Here is a 19,315-nt window from a genome sequence, read left to right as displayed (position 1 = left end):
GTTGCCAGTGCCAAAATGGGGCCCTGGGCTCACTGCCACCCTGTCTCGCCCCACATTGGTCCCCTATGCATGCATTGCCCTGTGCAGCCCTGGCATAGCTGGCTGCCCACAGCCTCTGCAGGGCTGTAAGAACATCCTCCCAGTCCCCAAAATTGCGTTCCCACGCTGCTGGTGGGCCGGCCCTGCTGGGATCACCCCTCCACCTGACTCTCTGTTCCCTTACCCCTTCCAGTGGACCAGAGCATGTTTGAGAACGCCAGCGCCGGCACAGCACCCACGCCACGGGCACAGCACGTCCCTGCCGCGGCGGGCACCCTGCTGCAGCCCTGCCGGCCCGCTGGCAGCCAGCACCTCCGCAACCTGGGCAAGGCCGTGGGCGCCAAGGTGAACGACCTGCTGCGCCGCAAGGAGCCGGGCAGCCTGCCCGCCGTGGGAGCCATGGAGGTGAACGCCAGCGCGGGTGCTGTGCTGGGCATGGGACAGCCGCCTGCTGAGGACGGGTGAGTGTCCCCGCAGTGTGTACCCCGTGCCAGGGCCATGGGGGCAGGCTGGAGGGGCCCAGCACGGGGCTGTTTGCAACTGTCCCTCTGTGCTTGCAGGGCTGTGGGGCTGGATGCATTTCCCCGGCTGGACCCCCCGCCCCCCATCACCAAGAAGCGGACACCGCGTGCCCTGAAGACCCCCCAGGACATGCTCATTGCTCCGCAGCCAGAGAGGACCAGCACGAGGAGTGGCACCGATGAGCCTCCCGAGCCACCCACAGCTCACCCTGAGCCCACAGAGGAGCAGCTGGGGATGGGGGACCCGTCTCCTCCAGCATGCCCTGGTGTCCTCAGTGTGACGGGTGCCCTAGAGCCCAGTGGGGACCAGCCCACCAGTGCCTTACCTGTGCCTGACCTCATCCATAAGGGCAGCCAGGAGAGCCAGTGGCAAGTGGGTGAGAGGGCCACTGAGATGTCACCCAGCACAGAGAAGACCTCACGGAGACCAGGGCTGGAGCACGAGCCACCAGGGAGCACAGGGCGGCCAGAGCCACGTAGCCCTGGCTGGGAGGTGGAGGGGGCCCATCCCGACCTACTGTCCTTCGAGTAGCAGTGGGCAGCTGTGACAGGGGCACCATGGGGGCTGGCTCTCCCAGACTCGTCTCTCAATGCCACTTGCCTTTTTTGGGGTGATTATTTTGGAAAGGGGGAAGCCTTAGAGTAGAACAAGCCATTTGCTGCCCAGTGTGGGCTCTGGGGAGCCATGACAACCTGTTTCTCTCCAAATGCCCAGGAGGGGCACAGCCTGTCCTGCCATGGCTTCTGCAGCCCATTCTGGCCCCCTATTCACCGTGGTCAGTGCCACTGCCACCCTGTCTGCAGCCAGGAGCCTTGCTGAACTGGGAACCAAGGGGATGTGTGGGGGTAGAAGTGCCAGCCTGTCCCAAACCCCATTGGCTCTGCTGGAGGTAGAGCCTGTGAGCACCCCGCAGGCACCACACTCTTCCCCGTGTCTACACTGGCTGCCTTGGTCCAGAGGATTTCCCAGCTTACACCATGTGCTTGCTGAGATACCCGATCCTGGGGTACCAGCAGGCTCACCCAGCCCTGGTGCCTGGTGAGCCAGGACAGCAGATGTGTCCAGGGCCTTCTCCAGGTGCCAGCCTCGTGGTGTTACTCTGCTGAGTGCCATCTCCTTGCAGCAGAGCCCCACATGCAGGAGACCTGAGCTCTGGCAGGGTGCAGGGCTGGGCACCTGGCACTGCACAGCTGCTGGCCAGTGGGCTCTGGCATGGAGCAGAGCTCTCTGTGAGCTTCCCCTTCCAGCTCCTGCTTGTTTCCTGGTCTTGTCCCAGACACCATGGACAGAGCTGTCTAGGCAGGCAGCCCTCTCCGTGTGAGTCAGTGTCACTGCTCCCCTTTATTTCCTGGGACAGTGGTCTCTGCGAGACTGGGACACACAAAGCTACGAGGTCCTCTGATACTGCTGTAGGAGTGTTTTGCCATGGATTACAGGAGGGGTCAGCCAGCCTGGGGACATCTGTGCCAATGCAAGGCAGCAGCTGTGAGATGGAAGTTTTTGCTTAGAGCTTTCATGTACATCCTTACCACAAAGGTGGTTTTCAGAGGAAACGCTCCAAAGCCCCAGGCTGGGTCGGAGGAACCCAGCAGCTCATGGATGGGCCTGCTCACAGCTCCTTCTGGGCCACACAGGGTGCTTGGGCTGAAGAAATGTCTTTCACCACCCAAAGCCATGCTATCCCACTGAAGGAAGGAAGCTGTGAGCATGGCTCCCGTTGCCCTGGGAGCAGCCAGCCGTGTCCTTGCAGTTGGTGTGGTGATGCCATGGTGGCACTGGGGCCCTGCAGCTCTCCACTCTGGGAAAGCCCTGGTCGAGAGTGAAGGGACGCAGAGTTGCACAGAGCCCGTGTTCAGTGCTGTCCCACACCCTGTGACAATGTGATCACACTGTGCATGGCCACCTCCACCCTCACATACAGGGGTGTGTGTGCTGCCCAGGTCTGCACTGCAGTGTAGGGTTGATGGAAACCGGGACTTGTAGCCCCTCTCTGAACTACCAGGGTCTTCAGACGCTGTGATCCCAAGGTAACTCTCCCCTTAAGGGAGGGTTGTCACTCACAGCCGGTCCAGTCCCTCTATTTATGTTATCGAGGTGCGTGTGTGTGGTTTGGGACAAGAGATGCAGATTGCACAATAAATATTTTTTTTCTTTTGTACCCACTGCTGTGTGGCATTCCGTTGCTGGGAGAGGACGCCCTGCACGACCCTGGCGCCATGGCGTCACCCTGGTGGGGAGCCAGGGGGCACAGGGGGAGTTTGGTGGTGCCCACACTGGGCTGGAGAACGTGGCTGCCCTGCTGTGCTTGGTGCCACCGGGTGGTGGCTGGGGGTACAGGGGACCGGATCCCGGGGGTGCTGTGACAATGGGAGTGCCCGGGCTTAGGGGCCGGGCCTCGGGGGTGCTGGGGAGACGGAGCCCGAGGGAAGCCCTGGTTGGCGTCTGGGCTGCGGCCGTGCGGCCCCCGGGCGTGCTGAGGGCGCTGGAGCCCGCGCGTACCGGGGCGGAGGGCAGCGGGCCCGGGGAGCCGAGGGCCCGCCCGCCGGGGCGGTGCCACCGCCCCGCTTCCGGTGTCATGGCGGCCGGAGCGCGGCGGCGGCCGGGGCCGGGGCCGGGGCCGGGGCAGCGGCGCGGCGGCGGCGGGCCGGCGATGTGAGGCGGCACGGCGCCATGTCGGGGTGCGCGTGGGGCGCGGCGCCGCCGCTGCTGGAGGCGCTGGGCCGGCTCTGGGAGGTGCAGGCGCCGCTGGGCAGCGGCTCCTCGGCCTCGGTGTACCGGGTGCGCTGCTGCGGGGACCCCCGGGCCCCCCCCCGGCGCCGTCAAGGAGTTCGTGCCGCCCCCGGGGCCGCGGCCCGGGCCCGCTCGCCGCCCCGGCGCCCGCCCGCCCGCCGCCGACTGCGCCGAGTACGGGTTCCGCAAGGAGCGCGCCGCGCTCGAGCAGCTCCGCGGGCACCGCAACATCGGTAACGGCACCCCCGAGCCCTGCCCCGAGCCCGGCACCCCTGCCCCGAGCCCGGCACCCCCGCCCCGAGCCCGGCACCCCCGCCCCGAGCCCAGCACCCCCGCCCCGACCCCAACCCGCGCCCCCTGCCCCGAGCCCAAGACCCCTGCTCGGACACCCCTTCTCCCTAGAGCACCCCCAGGGCAGTCTCCCCCTGCCAGACCGGTGTCCCCAGACCACCCTCCCAGCCAGGGAAGGGAACTCCCAACCCCTTTGGGAATACGGACAGCTTCGCCCAAACGCATCCCCAGGCCAGTGTGCCCCTCGGATTTGTGCCTCTCGGATTGGCACCCCTGGGTGGGCAGATTTGAGGGACCCTAGCCTGGACACCCCAAAGCAGCTTCCCTGCAGTGGGTGCTCCTGGGTGGGAGCTCTGCGGGTGACATCCCAGGGTGGGCAGGAGGGATGGGCAGAGCAGGTTCCTGCAGGCAGGGCACCCCAGTGTCCTTCTTTGGGCAGGATGCCAGAGCACCAGCAAGGACTGGGTTCCCTGTGGGACAGCCGTGAAGTGGTGTGTTCCCACTGTGCTACAGCTCGAGGGCTGCCTGCCTGGGTGGGAATGAGCCTGGGAAGGGAGGAAGCCTGTGTGTCAGAGGTGATTGCTGGAAATGCCAACATTCACCATCCACTGATATTTTTTGTCAGCGTGAGATGCTTTTTAATGCCATAGTGTGCCTGGACACCCAGACAGCACATGGGTTCCCACTCTGCAAAGTTTGTCTGTTGCGGGGTGAGATTGACAGGTCTCTAAAGAGTGGCACTGTGTCCTGTTTGCCCACTGGGATGTGCTTATCCGTGTCCCAGAGACTGACCTGAGCAGGAGTGCTCAGCCCTGTCACTTAAGCAGAGCCTGGGGAGTGTTGTAAGACCAGCCTGTCCTCTGAAGCTCGTGGGGTGAAATGGCTGCTTTTCCCTTGCTTCTTCCTTCCTCCCTGGTTCTCCATCTCTCTGAAGATCACCCGTTAAAAGCATCTGAGCTGCCTGCCGCAGCTTTTGTGGTGTGGAGCAGTGGAAGGTGCTGGCTGAGTGCTCGTTACTGAAGCCTGTCCCTGTGTCTCATTGTAGTGACACTCTATGGCGTGTTCACCAACCACTACTCTGCCAACGGGCCCTCTCGCTGTCTGCTGCTGGAGCTGCTGGACATCAGCGTGTCCGAGCTGCTGCTGCACTCCAGCAACCAGGGCTGCTCCATGTGGATGATCCAGCACTGTGCCCGAGATGTCCTGGAAGCCCTGGCGTTCCTGCACCACAAAGGCTATGTGCACGCAGACCTCAAGCCACGCAACATCCTGTGGAGCGCAGAGGAGGAGTGCTTTAAGCTCATTGACTTTGGACTCAGCTTCAAAGAGGGGAATCAGGTTTGGAATGTGCTACTCTTGAGGCAAGATGTCTCTGTGTTGAGTTGTGTGGCTCTATGATGTTTTCCAAGTGACCTGATCAGAGTAGGAGCTGAGCTGGTGCTGAGGGTTAACTGCAAAGGCTGAAATGATGTCTGCCCCAGACACTGAAGCTGTGTTTCCATTCTGCTTGCATGTCTCTGCTTTCTGTTGATGTCTTGGCCTTTGTGCTACAATTTCCAATGTTAATGATGCACTGAGAAGAGTGGCGTCTGAGCTTCCTGGAAAGTTTGCTAATTTTTATGTGGTCACATGAGTGGGAGCACCCAGAAATGTAGAATTCCCTTTTATCGTCCCTTACCATGTGTCATAGTAATCCAGGCTTTGCCATCAGCCTCCCTAGCCAAGCGTGTTATCTCTGGCAGTGTCCTTGTGCTTCCCTTTACTTTCACCCTATCTTCCGCAGCCTCCCTTCCTTGGGAAATCTGGATGTTTCTTTCCCACACGTATAAAAAGTCTGGTCCTGGGTGGGCAGTATCTGTTCTTTACTGACACAGACAATTTCTGCCTGTTCTACTCTTTGTCCCATTTGCTGGTCTCCTGTTTAGTCTTCTTGCTGTCACTTTTGTTTTGGTGATACTGAGTTGTTTGTCCTTGCTCATTTTACTCTCTTCCATGGCTTCTGATGGAAGCAGAGAGCCTCAGGAGGTTCTGCTGTTGGCTTGATAGATCTTCCTTTCACTCCTCCCTCTCTCAGTAGTGGCCTGTGAGGAGTCTTAATAAAGCTTTTCCATCAGGTAACCTTGTAGCACACTTTCCTTTAGTCAGTGGGTGATAGATGGTAATTTTTTCTGTGCCTTCCTACAGTGTCCTGGTTTGTCCCTATTCCACGCACTTTACCCACTTAGCAGTTTTAAATTCATTTACTTTTTTTACTGGTTTACCTGGTATTGACAGCACAGCCCACTGATTGTGAATATCAGAGGGTTGTGTGGGTGACCTGTCTCTGAATTCTTTGGTACAGGAGTTGTTTTTAATGTTTGGACTTCTTAACTCCCCCGTGTTGTCTTCAGTTCTCCCACATTCTTGGCTGAGTTTCTGGTGGTAATCTGTTGCTGTCTATCAGCAAAATACACACTCTTGGTGTCCTGTGTCTGAAGCAGGTATTTTTATTTAATTCAGGTCTGTGTTTTGCTGCTTGCCCTGTGAGTTGCCTCATAATAGTTGATGGGGTGTTTTATTTGCTTCCATGGTTTCTTCCAGTCTGCTTTCTTTGGGCTGAGTTTCCTTTGTCCTTTCTCAAAAACACACTGGTTGTATGGGTGAGCCTTCTGACCTTGCTTTCAATGTGCACCAGGTACCAAGATCCTGTCCCCACCCCTGCCTTGGGCCACAGCCTACATGTATAATTTCCTTATCTGAGTCAAAGACCATGCTACTTTTGTTTATGACAGCCCTGCCAAGCTTATCCTTACACACAATTTCCTGCCATTGTTGTTTAACAGGGAATGGTTGTACACAGAGCAAGGTCTCAACCACTTAGAGCTCTCAAAATGCTTTAGGTGGTAGCAGTGAAATTCCCTCTCTCTTTTTGCTGGTGCCATTGATAACAGTGTTTTCTCTATCTCTAAATGTTGTTTGGGGGCCTGTCAAGTTGCTGCTATTGCCATGCTGGAGGTTCTGCTCCCTACTGATAGGAGGAGGGACGAGGATGAGCAGTTTGTATATAATTTTTAAGTTCATAAACCACTTTTGAGCTCTGTTGCTGAAAGATGTCTTCTGTAAACTTCATTTTCAGTCACAAAACCACATAATCTTGGTCTGAATATATTCTCATGGTAAGAATTCCTAATCCTATGCCTTATCCAGGAGGAAATAGGCTTGCATATTCTTCTGTCATCCCTTGTGTTGCATCAGTGTGTCTAAAATGAGCCCCCACGTGTTAAAAAGACCCAGTGTGCAGTTTGTCTTTGGACACTTAGAAGACTTGGCTGGACAAAGCCACAGCTGACTATCAGGTACTGCCTGAAAGCAGGAGACTGGACTGGAGCCTTCAGAGGAGCCCCTCCAGCCAGTGTGATTCTCTAATTCCCGAACTTCTTTGGAGCAGGCAGCATGTGGGCATTTCCTCTCACTGTGCCAGCCACGGCAGCTGGGCAGGTACTGATTGTGCAGCACTTGAGGCTTCAAGGGGAGATGGAAGAGGTGCCTTTGATGGGAAGTGCCTTTGATGATTTCCTTGTCTGAGCATTTTAGCTGCCTGCTTCCAGGCAGCATCAGCACTTGAACAATGGCAGCAGCTCCTGATGCTCACTGCTCACACAGGGCTGTCTGTGCTCTCAGGCAGCTGATGTGGGAGCCTATTGGGGGTGTCCAACCCTTATTCCAAAATTTCTAGCATTGTCTGCCTGTAGGAGAGGTTCAAGGGCCAGTCCACAGGGACGTCCAGCCCCTTCCTCCCAGCAGTGCTGTGTTTCAGTGGTCAGATGTTAGTGCTCTTTTGCTGGGAGATGTTTTTCTTCCAGACACTCCTGGTTTTCCCTCAGCACAGCAGTATAGGAAGCTGAACTGCCTGCCTTGCACAACTGGCTCTACAATGCTTTCTGTCAATTTAGCAATAGTATATTGGGGACCCTTTGAAGGCTATCAGAACTGATTTAAGGAGAGAGTAGGGAACGTGAGTGTGGAAAATCAACTTTTCCCCCGTGTTTTGTCTCCTGTAGGATGTGAAATATATTCAAACAGACGGGTATCGGGCTCCAGAGGCAGAACTGCAGAACTGCCTGGCACAGGCAGGGCTCCAGAGTGAGACAGAGTGCACCTCTGCTGTGGATCTGTGGAGTCTGGGAATCGTTTTACTGGAAATGTTCTCAGGAATGAAACTGAAACATACAGTCCAATCTCAGGAATGGAAGGTGAGACAGTTCTTGCTTGCACCAAATGAATTCTTCTGCTTCTTGTTCATAAGCTGGATTTATGAGGTAGCACCTGGCAACTAGGTAGTGTTTCCAGGATCTTTATCTAATCCTATTGTCTTGAGAATTAAGATTGCTGAGCCTTAAAGACCCACCTGCCCCGTGGGACTGGCTTGTCTGAATGCTCCTTGTGTTCAGGTTCCTGAAATAGGAGTGTTCCAGGAGTCTCTGTTTGGAGTTTGTGTCTTGTCTAGATTTGGTAGGCAAGGTGTGCTGGCTGTAGTTGTGGCATAAGAAGAATAAATGGCTGATGACTGTCAGCTAGTTCAGCAGCACAATGGCAGAGGAATTATTTGCTGAGTTTAGTTTAACGTTAGCTGTGATTTGGGGATCTTCTTGTAAGTCTGTATCCTGAGAAAACAAGAGGAAAGCTCTGTATTGTGAGCCTGGAACCTGAGTGTCCTCTGTTCTGTGTGAAATAACTTTTTGTGCTCCTCTTTCCAGAAGGAGTATCCTTTCAGCATCAGAATCTCCACAGCAAGAGAAAAGTTTCTTGCATGTGGAAACTTGCAGCTTTTGCTGGCAAATGGGAAAAAGTAGATTTGATGTGAGCCTGCTAGTTTAACATGCGAGGCTTGGGCACTGGGGATCTCTCACCACACCCCAGAGAACCAGAGCCCTCTGCATCCACTCTGGAAAACGATGGCATATTGCAAGCTTTGCAGGTCTGGTTTTTACCTCCCTAATCACTGTTTCTTTTTCTTTCCAGACAAACAGTTCTGCCATCATCGATCGCATCTTTGCCAGTGAGGGGGTGGTTAATTCAGCCATTCCAGCTTATCACCTCAGAGACCTTATCAAAAGGTACTGCAGCATATTTGATAAATGTTGCTTAAACATGTGCTCTGTAAGGTCAAGCCTTGCTCTTAGCAACTTAGAGCCCAAACCTAACACTTTCTTTTCTTTATTTTCTTCTTTGTTAAATTTTTAAATTTCCCACTGTGCTGGTAACAAGTGCAAGCATTAGCAGAGATGTTTCAGTTCCTCTGATTTTGGCACAATTTGGAGTAAGCACATAGAGAGTGTCAGTCATTATGTTGATCATTTGCTGTTTCAGTGCTTTGCACTTGCATCCAAGAGATTGTATTTGGAGAAAACTGCAGACTTTGCTACTTTTGGGGATTGATATCATAAAAATGAGGGAAGGGGCAGAAAGTGCTGCTGTCCACTGCTGCCAAGATTCAAAGGCACTTTTGCAACTCTCCTGGGGAGTCTGACAAGGGGGTTGTTTTCACTGTCTTGTGGCTGTGCTCTGAGGCTACAGAGGGAAGAAGACACAGCTTGGTACAAATAGCATTGGGAGCCTCTGGTAAAGCCAAGTTAGGATATTCTCAGGCAAGCTCTGGGTTTTTACCTGCTTTGAATCCCATTTGAGAAAAGCTGTGGGAGCACCTTGGAGTCTGATCACTCTCATGAAACTGCATGTATGCCTGAAATGTGGGATGAATGGCCTGAGGATGTGGAGCTGGAGCATGCTGTGCTCCTTTTAGACTTGTAAGTGAGCAATTTTCATTGTTTGGTGCTGAGAGACATCAAGAAGGAAAGCCTGCTCTGCCGTCTACCCAAAATGCTTTCAGGGGATCCTTCTGGTGCACTTCAGCTGCAAATTGCAAGATGTGCTTCCCACTTTTCTCCTTGTGCCATAAGCACCCCAAAGATAGGGTGTTCCTCTATGCCAGCTTCCAGCCTGAGTGGAGTGTGTCAGTGCAGGAATGTCACATGCATGAACATAAAGGTGTCTTCTCTTACAGCATGCTTCATTGTGACCAAGGAAAACGAGCCTCTGCTGAGAAGGCTTTATGCAGCCCATTCTTCAGCATTCCCTTTGGTAAGCTGTGACTGTGCCCCTGCTCAGGACTCTCTCAGTATGTGCTGGAAACAGCACAGAGGGCAATTAACTGTTGTTTCTTGCTCTGGCCTCATCGTTGCTCCTCTGTGGCACTTGCCAGCTCTCCGTGGTGTCACAGGAGGGAACTCAGAGTGATGCCTGTGCTCTCAGTGCTGCTCTGCTCCTCCAGCCCACAGGCTGTCACTTTTTCCTAGCTGGACTCTGATCAAACTCTGCCCCCAAGAGTGTATTGGCAGCAGCATTCATCTGAGAGCACAGAAATAACCAGGATATTTACCTAACATTCTGACTGTTGAGGTGCATTTGATGAGTGCAGTGCTATTTATGTGAGTGGATGGCTTTTCTTACACCAACTGTTTCCCAGTTCAGAAATCACCAGGAATGTGAGCACCTTGGGCATGGGCTGATGGTGGCCTCTGCTGCTGCCTCTGCACAGCTGCTTTGTGGTGGCAGCCTGCTTCTGAAGTGACTGGCCTGCAGTAACCTGTGTGGCAGATCATGGACAGATTGTCAATGTCACTTTCATCTAGTGCTGTCCCTTTGGTTTAACAAAATAGTGGTGTTTCCTCAAGACCTCCCCATGTGCATTGCAGGCAGTCAGCAAGGATGGGCTGAGACCTACCTCCCTGTTTAGGCTTGTGTCCTTCCCTGTTCCAAATGCAACTGAGTAGCATTCTCCAGAGCTTGTCTGCTTTTAAGAGGACCAGGGAGGAGCTGTGCATCCAGGTTTTCTGAAGCATAAATTAATGCTTCAGGATGAGCTAGCATTTCCCCCTGAATCTTAGTCCTGCTTTTCTTAAGCTCCTTGGTGCACCTTGCAGCCAAGATTGTTAAGTATTGCTTCTTCTAGATACTGATATTTCTGTATGTCAGGCAAAGGTAACAAACTCATTCCTGAGTGTCTCAGAAGCTGGAGCTCTTCTAATCAAAGCTGCCTTCCATGGCTGAACCTTGCAGCCAGTACTGCTTTAGAGCAGAGGGAATTGTATATTGCAGTGCTTTCTGGGCTGGTTTTAAACACACAGACCTCTAACTGTACTGAGGAAGGTGCTTCTGTGGTTAGTGCTTGGAGTTTTTATAAGAGCTTCCATTTTTCTTAGTTCTCTTTGCTGCTTCTTTGACAGACTTGCACATATGCTTGTCTACACAAAGAAGCATTTACTGCTGCTTTCCCAGCAAGTCAAAAAATGACCAGTCATTTGCCTTTCTCTTGGACACAGCTTTTCTGTTTAGAGCAAAGACAGCTGAGAATAGCTTTCCTTGTCATATACAGCTAAGTCCTGACTTTCCAGTTCATCAAGTTCTTTCCTGTGTTGTCAGTGTGGTTGCTGTCACCTGGCATTTGCAGAGGAGCTGGGCAGAAAGTACCTCCTAGGGCAGAGGGGGATTGCCAGAAATGTGTTTGTCACTTGGGTGCAAGAAGACCAGGTGTCTCATTTCTAGGGGCTGCTTTGTCTCCCTCTCTGGAAAAAGACATATAAAATGAAGGACAGATTTACTTTAGTGTCTGTCTTTTCTCCCAGGTAGCAAGTGACAGAAGAAAAACCAGTCTCAGGTTGCCCTGGAGGTTTAGATTGGTTGTTAGGAAAAATTTCTTCAGGGAAAGGGTTGTCAAACATTGGAACAGGCTGCCCAGAGAAGTGGTGGAGTCACTATGCCCATTAAAGGATGTGTAGATTTGTCACATCTGGGGACATTGTTTAGTGGTGGGCTTGGCCATGCCAGGTTGGAGTTCATAATTTAAAAGCTCTTTTCCAACCTAAATGAGTCTGTGATTCTGCAAATAAAAGGAGTAGCATATAAGACCATGGTGACACTTAAATGTTCTTTCAGTCTTCAGTTCATCTGATGTGTCTTGGTTGCAAATAGTCCTATGGAAGAAGTCCTAGAGGAGCACTAGGAGCTGGAACATGCCTGGATATGTGAAGACAGCACCTTTCTTCAAAGGGCTGCCCTGAGAACTGTCTGGGCATCATCTCTACTGACAAGGCCTTTCACACTCTGAGCTTTTCCTGAGGGCTCTTCCATGACAGGCAGGAGATTTACAGCATCTGTGCTTGCCTTGCATCTCTTCCTGCACTGTGAGATCTACATCTGACTGTCAGTTCCCTCACAGGCATTGTGTGCTTAGCTGGGAAAAGTATTTCCTAGAAAATAACAGCTCACTTTGCAGGCATGGTCAGAAGGCTCAGACTGGAGAAGTGAAGCCATTTCCCTTTTCTCTCTCCTCTCACTGTGAAGTGGCAGAGCTGTGAGGTCCTGCTATTTATGTTCAGCTGTTGTAGCTGCCAAGACAAACAAACACATCAACACTCTCCAAGTACTGCAAGTTGGGTGCCCAGATCTTAAATTCATTAATGACCTGTCACTAGTGTACAGGAACATGAAATCAAGCTTTTTTTTTTTTTTTTCCTGCAGAAGTCCTTGTGGCTTTGGGTTTCTGGACGGCTGATTATCCTCCAAATGTGACTCTCCTAGTTTGTCATTAGCCTTTTCTCCTTCCCTGTTGCCTTCTCCCACAGTGGCATCTGTGCTACCCTGCTCCAGGTCATCCTGGAGCTGCTTGGTTTCTAGAGCCAGGTGCCCCATGCCCACCATCCAAAGGGTTTTATTTCTGCTCCTGGGAAGTCCTTCAAGGATCACTGCTTACACACCTTGGGGCCATGCCTGATTCTACAGCATTGCATTGTTTATGTAGCTCAAGTATGGGGGTCTTCAAAACAGTGGATTGCAGCTGGATTTTGGGGGGAGGAGGGTTTAGATGGTGTTCAGGGAAGAACTAAAAGCTGTTCTAAGGAGATCTGAGGCCCATGCCTTAGTACAGCTGAAGAATTGGAATTAGGGAAGCTGGCCAGCCTGTTTTCAGCTTGTCTGGGAGCAGTGACAGGAGAGGCAGTTGCTTTGATCATCTCCATGTATATGGGGTAGTTTGTTCAACTAGCATAGTTCTTGAGGTCACATCAGTTTCTGAGACTGGGCTAAGTAGACACAATTCTAGCTTTAATTTGAAAAGCAATTTCAGATGCTAGTCACAGAATAATTGCAGAGTGCACTGAACCCTTTGGTTCTCAATGCACAGGTAAAGATAGGCTGGAAATGGAGAATTCAGACTATAAATGCAATTAATAGAGGAGAGAAGCAAAACCAGTGCAGAGAGCAGTAAGTGCTTGAGTATCACAGTGCGTATTGAGTCAGCTTCCTCTTTGCTTGCCCCTTTGACATTGACTTTGTTTCTTTAATTCTGTGGATGTCAAACAGCTCCCCATATTGAAGACTTGGTGATGCTCCCCACACCTGTGCTGAGGCTGCTAAATGTTCTAAGTGATGCTTCTCTGCAGTGTGAAGAAGAATATGAAGGTTGGTGCAGTTTCCATATAGCAATGTTGTCTTACGGACCTTGTTTACTGTGGCTCTGGAGATGTGAGAGCAAGCATGACAGCAATTAATAGGCACAAGAACAGCAAACAGAGCTGCCCAGCTGCGCTTTGGTTGCAAGGGGTCAACTGCACCAACAGAGAATAGACTGAGACAGAGAAAAAGCAGAGCTTGTAGGGAATTCTTGAAGAATCCCAGATGAAAAAAAAAAAATTTGTTTTCTTCTTTGGTTAGATGCCCACCGAGTTCACAGTGTGTCTGTGGCTCTGAGCTTCTGCTGGATATGTACAGGACTCGGAAGCCCAATAGCACAGATCCTTAAAAATTTGCTGGTGAACTTACCCAAGATGTCAGCAGAGAACTAAAATTTCTCACTGGAGTTCCTAAAGTGTGGTGGATGGCAGGCATGGTGGTGGGATTTGTGTTTCTGCGTGCTGTCAAATCCACGTGAGCAGCACAAATGAGAGAGCTCTGGGGACACAAGCTGAAAGGCCGAGTTCTGCTCACACAAAGAAGGGATTGTGCCAGCTCCTTCAGTCCCCTCCTCCAAGTGCCATAGCAGGCACTCCTAAATCCCCAGTGTTTTAGCTACTGGAACCTGCTGCTGGAGGTTCACTGCCTGTGGGTCTCTGTTCCTGAGCCTCAGTTCAGACACTTCCATCTCATTACATGGCCATTAATCAGGGTCAGCTTCTGCTGTGTCACCTGGTTCTGGTTTATTTTAAATTGAGAGGAAAGGAATATTTCTTGTCCGGGCTGTTTTCATGTTGCCTTTGCTTGTTTCTTGGCTCACCGTAGTTTGCAAAGTGAAAGACAACCAGTTCTTTCCTTCCCCAGATATCCTGGAAGACATAAAGGAGGAGTGTCAGAAATACGGACCAGTGGTTTCCTTGCTTATTCCAAAGGAGAATCCTGGTAAAGGCCAAGTAAGTGAATGGGGGGAAGGAGCTGTGTGTTCCTATGCACACTCCATGTGCTGCAGGACTGCTGCTCAGTGCCTGGAAATCTCCTGGCTTGATGGCAGTGCTAAAAATAAATAGCTGTTTTGAAGGACAGCACAGGTTCCTTCCTGGTTATGTAAGGTTACCTAACCTGGGAGGTGCCCAATCAGCTTTAGCATGAATGGAAGGAATGAAGAGGAGAAGCCAATGGCTGGGAAAGGAGTTGTGGAGGGTATAGACCACCAGCATACTTTCTCCCACCTTGCTAAATGGAGGAGCAGGAGATGAAATCCCAGTTTAAAGATTCAACTCTTAGCTCCAGTGCTCTCTGTTCAACTAAGGGTGGAGGGAGAAAAAATTTGTTTAGGAATGGTTTCCCCCATTGCAGAGGTAGGAGGGGGTGCGTGGCATGGTGCACTGGAAGTCCTACTTCTCCTCTCTCTCTCTTTCAGGTCTTTGTTGAATATGCAAATGCTGGTGATTCCAAAGCTGCCCAAAAAATGCTGACTGGAAAGATTTTTGATGGCAAGTTTGTTGTGGCTACGTTTTACCCACTGAGTGCCTATAAGAGAGGATATCTGTACCAAAACTTGCTGTAGGCAGTAGCAACAATCAGGAGAGTTGTCTTGCTCCTCTTCGTGTTTTACAACTGAATGTGCAAAAGAGCTTCCTAGCCCTGCTTCCAAGTCATCTGTGAAGGAGAGGTGCAAAGGACTTGAGTGGGCTTTGGTACTTTACTGCTGCTTTGTGATGTGCTGAGGAGGCCGGGAGGCTTTCAGCGCTGTGTGTGTGCTGTGCTTGCTCATTTGCAGGGGGTGTGGCTCTGCCCGAGGGCATCTGGGGGCAGGAGTGGGGACAGGGGGAGCCCCGGAGGCCGAGCAGATCCTGGCAAGGGCTTCTCAGTGATTTGAAGCGAGACCAAAGTCTTGGCCTTAGTGCTGGGCTTGGCTCTGGGGAGAGGATTTCTTTGTTAAGCTTTCCTGTAACCAAATCCTCCTCTCCAGTGTTGGAGGAGGAGGAAGGCTTGCCTGCTTTTTGTTGATACCTGTTATAAATACAGAAGCAGAAACACCATACTCTCTAAACCAGACCAGGAGGACTTTTAAGTCTTCTCCTCGCATAGAGCAGGGGGAAGCAGTGAAATTGGATCTGCTGAGCCTGTGGGGTTACCCTGTCCTCGTGACCTGAGCAGAGCTACGCAGCTGATGCTGGGCTGGGCAGTGACGTGTGGATGATGCTGCCTGTGGGGAGCTGAGCTTGCTTGTATGTCTGGAGTGGGCTGGGACTGATGGTGGAGACCTGGTCAGAGCAGTGCCAGCCTCAGTTCCAACACAACCTGTAAGCACTTTGTAGCCTGAGTAGATGTGAAAACCCCACCGTGTGGATTCACCTTTCTAGCACATAGCCTGTGCTGGCCCTGATGCTCCCTAGCTCTGATGCCAAATGATCTGTGATATGTAAGCGTCTTTTGGTGATATTTTTGGAAAGGAGTGCTGCAGCACACAGTATTCTTTGTGTCACAGCAGGACTCCTGCCTTGGGAGTCTTGTAAGAACAAATATTTGTCCGCTGTAGGTCCCACGCTTGGCTTTTCTGTGTTGTGCGTTTTGGTTTTGCATTAACCCATTAAGACTTGTAGATTAGAAGCACTGACACTTTTGGTCCTTCAAAGGTTACAAAAAGGGCTTGAGGCAATCTGAGATCCTGTAGGGAAAGGGCTTAATCAGTCATCAGGCTGGACTGGCCAGGAGAAGGTCTTTCACAGTGTCAGGACAACAGCCACATGCCTTTGGGGAAGATACTGTGGTGAGCAGCATCACTTCCCCAGAGCACGCTCTGCTCCTGTGGCTTCAGTCAGCTGCTGCCAGGGGGCAGGCAGAGGCTGTTTGCCAGGGATTTCCAAACCATGCACCCGGCAGAGCCTCTCCCTCCGGGTGGGCACTCTGCTCCTGATGGCACAGTGTGAAACAGCCCTGTTTAGAGAGTCACCAGTGTGACTGGCTTGTGGTCTTGGCCCAGTTTTAGTGAGGAGGAAAGCCTTCCTGAATTCTTTTCTCCAGATGAAATACTTGCGGACAGCTGCCAGAACCATCCCTGACCTTCCCTGGAATAATACCTGAATTACCTTGCAGTTTACTGTTTGCATCTTGCTGATGCTGGACTTGTTGGAATCCTACACTTAAAAAGTTCCTCTTGATTTTTTGCCCTGTGTGTGGTGTGTCAGGAGATCAATGTCTGTAGCATTTCATGAGTCTGAGTTGCGCTCTGTGCTGGTGTGTAGTGCTTTCTACTGTGGCCCTAACCAAACTCCCTCAGAAAGGACCAATCTCTGAATTCTTCTGTTGCCTTTGAGATGGTGGGCTTACCAGGGAAAAGAAAAACAATAAAATTCCACAATGAGTTTTAAGGTGTGATTTGCTGATGAGATTTTTCTGGGAATGATGCTGCTTTGGTGTACATAGCTGTTCAGCAGCCTTTGCATAGGTGGGGTGTGTGACTCATTGCTTTTAATTTAACTGTCCTGTGAGTGAAGCACCTTTTAGTGTCTGGGAGGAATTGAATGGTAACTGGGTGAGGGTTTCTCCTGTGTGGAGAGCAGTGTTTAAAGTATGGTTGGGTCTTGGCTGACCTCCTCAGCTCTGCATTACTGCTGTCCCTGGGGGTTGAGCCAGGGGGCAAAGCGCTTTGGTGCAAACATACACGTGTTGAATGCCACCATGTCAGCAGCACTGAGCTGGCAGGAGCAGCCCAAAGCTCCTGCTCTGCTGAGTGCCAGCCCAGGTGGGGCCACAGGGAGCTCCTCTGAGTGCAGGGTGTGATGTCTGTCACCTACAGCAACACTGGGACAGGGAGATGCTGGGATGCAGGTGTGGAACTTAAATGTGTTCAAAGTTCTCACGTGCATTTGTCTAGGACTGTGAGCTGCTCTGTCATCTTTCAAGCCTGACTTTTTCAGTCAGAATTCTTTCAACTAAAGATAGAGCTGTGCCAGGATTGATCTTCAGAAAGGAGCTACAGCCTGTTCCTGCAGCATGGCAGCTCTTCCACCAGAGTTTGGCTGGGGTTTTGTTCAGCTTCTTTAACAGGGGCTAAATAAATCCTCATGATGCAAACTCCTGCTACTAGACATTTTTCTCCAGATGTTCATTGACCAGGCTTGAGCACTGAGCTGGGTAAAAAACCCCAAAGCTGCTTTTCTTTATATTCCTCCTCACAAGAGTTGAAGATGCTGATCTCTGTCCTGTCACTGGATCCACCCTTCTGCAGGCTGTGGGCTACTGGGAGGTTTAGAAGCATTGTATTGTTACTTCTCACACTCTGCCTTCAAAGACTTTTTCTATCAAGATGAAGCTCACTCTGGTGTCTCAGTGACCTGTTGGTGTCTTGGCATAAGTTTTAGTGCTGCTAAAACCTTTGAGTTCCTTGACTCTAGATTGTATCTGCAGTGTGCATGGTGATTTGGTCCAAGGTGCCTGTTGTGGTGTCTCTGGGATGGGCCTGGCTTTCCTCATCTCCAGATTCCTGCTTGCTTGAGGTGCACAAGTGTTGAGGCTTTCTGCTCAGATGCTGGCTGGGTTTCCTGGTCTGTGCTGCTCCCCGCAGTAACCCTCGGTGTAGCACCTACATAGTCCTACCCTAGCTGTAGGGTAACTGGTGTTTAAATCACTGGCCAAAGCACAGCTCAGCTCCAATCTTAGCTGTATGCCTAATTTTGTTCTCACTGGTCTTCAGCCTCGTAACAAACACAGCCTGAGCCTCGTGCTGTAGCCAGGCTCTTTCCAGAGGGTTCAGTACTCCTGCTGCCGCTGTGCTGGATCCTGTCACCACGTGCCTCCCTTGGGGATGTCAGCTGTGGTATCACGTCACGCACCATTGCTGAGCACCGTGCTTGGTACAGGTGATCAATAAACCATGCTTCAGTACGAGGTGCTTGTCCAGCGTGCCCTTCTTGTGGGACACTCAAATGTCGTGGAGCTGAGCAAGTTCCCTGTTACCGAGCAGCAGGGCCTCGGTCTGGGGGACAGGACTGGGACGCGGCCGTGGCAGTGTTGGTGTTTGTGCTGGGAGACCATGGCTGTCAGAGCTTCCAGTTCCACTGAGGGGTGGTCGTAGCTTGGAGGCGGGGAACCGTGGGATGGAGGGGGCTGTTAACATTATTAGTGGGCTTCAACGAAGCAAGTTCATCAAAGGAGGGGAATTTCACCACAGCTGTTGGCTCAGCAGTAGGACATCTTCCCCTATCTCCTGTGGTTGGAAGGGAATACGCAAAGTATTGCCTGCAAAGTACCATCGAGTTCCCCTCCCTGTGTGAGGGTTTCCACAGAGCCTGGATGTGCTGTCTCCACTCTGCTTCCCCACTCCACTCCATGCCCCTTAGCCTGTGTCTGTATGGGAAATCATCTTGGAATACGTTTCAATTCATGCCAACTGCATTCCATCCAGTAACTGTGATTTACCCTGTGATTTCCATACAACTGTTATAACTCCTGTTAAGACACTAATAAAAGTCTTCACATTACTCTGGTTGTGCTCGCAGTTGGCTGTCCTCAGCGTCCCGCGGTAGTCACGCCGGGGTGGGCTCTGCGTGGCCGGGGCGCACGGTGTCCCCTCCCGGTCCCTGGGGCTCGGCTCGCTGCGGCAGCCCCGCTTACCCACGCCCCACCCTGGCGCTGGCGTGAGGCTTCCCAGAACGATGATGTCCGCGGGCGAGCCGCCGGCTAAGACAGGAGGTCCCCGGAGAGCCGCGGCTTGCACAACGCCCGGGGCCCGCGTGGGGCGGGTGAGCCGCTTTTGGCTGCAGCCCGCTCTGACGCTGGCCCGTCCCGGCACCGGGCAGAGCTCCCGGAGCTCGGGGTGCGGCTGCCGGGGGTGCCCTGTGCAGGGCTCCATGTCCCTGAGGGTCGCTCCCAGCCCAGCGCGTCCTGTCACTGGGGTACCGCGCGGCCCCGATGACGGCAGGAGCGCGGGTGCGTGTGTCATCGCTGCTGACGCCTGAAGGCTGCCGGGCCTGGCCGGGCTGGCTCCTCCTCCGCAGGGACTCGGCCGGCGCGTTTTGGGGTGGATTTGGGGCTTTTCCCTCCCCTCTGGCCGCCCCCGAGCCCGCCGGGGCCGCGCGCTGACGTGGCGCGCGTTGCCATGGCAGCCAGCGGCGCGCGCCCCCGCCGGCGCAGCGGCGGCTGCTCCGATTGGCGGGCGCGCCGCGAGGGGGGCGGGCCGTGCCGCCCCTCCCCCGGCGCCCATTGAGCGAGCGGCGCGCACCACGTGGCGCGGGCCCCG

General features: G+C 52.6%; 2 protein-coding genes across 5 annotated transcripts in view; both read left to right on the top strand.

Annotated features, from left to right (window-relative positions):
- Positions 1-2,719, top strand: part of NOS1AP (nitric oxide synthase 1 adaptor protein) — a 42,790-nt gene extending 40,071 nt beyond the window's left edge. For all 4 annotated transcript variants that reach the window (XM_064427447.1, XM_064427446.1, XM_064427448.1 and 1 more), the window contains 2 exons: positions 233-500; positions 600-2,719. In XM_064427447.1, the coding sequence (XP_064283517.1) occupies positions 233-500; positions 600-1,092 (761 nt within the window). In that variant the 3' untranslated portion in view covers positions 1,093-2,719. The remainder of the gene's footprint in view (positions 1-232; positions 501-599) is intronic.
- A 422-nt stretch (positions 2,720-3,141) lies between these two features.
- Positions 3,142-14,712, top strand: UHMK1 (U2AF homology motif kinase 1). The gene is given in 9 exon segments (XM_064427445.1): positions 3,142-3,357; positions 3,359-3,524; positions 4,628-4,920; positions 7,623-7,814; positions 8,584-8,678; positions 9,626-9,702; positions 12,982-13,080; positions 13,936-14,024; positions 14,492-14,712. Coding segments are annotated over 9 exon segments (1,284 nt in total). The 5' UTR covers positions 3,142-3,231; the 3' UTR covers positions 14,639-14,712.
- The last annotated feature ends 4,603 nt before the right edge of the window (positions 14,713-19,315 follow it).

The sequence above is a fragment of the Passer domesticus genome, chromosome 7, assembly GCF_036417665.1.
Source record: "Passer domesticus isolate bPasDom1 chromosome 7, bPasDom1.hap1, whole genome shotgun sequence".
Taxonomy (NCBI): Eukaryota; Metazoa; Chordata; class Aves; order Passeriformes; family Passeridae; genus Passer; species Passer domesticus.
The sequence above is the reverse complement of the archived record's forward strand: the minus strand, read 5'-3'. Positions and strand labels throughout refer to the sequence as shown.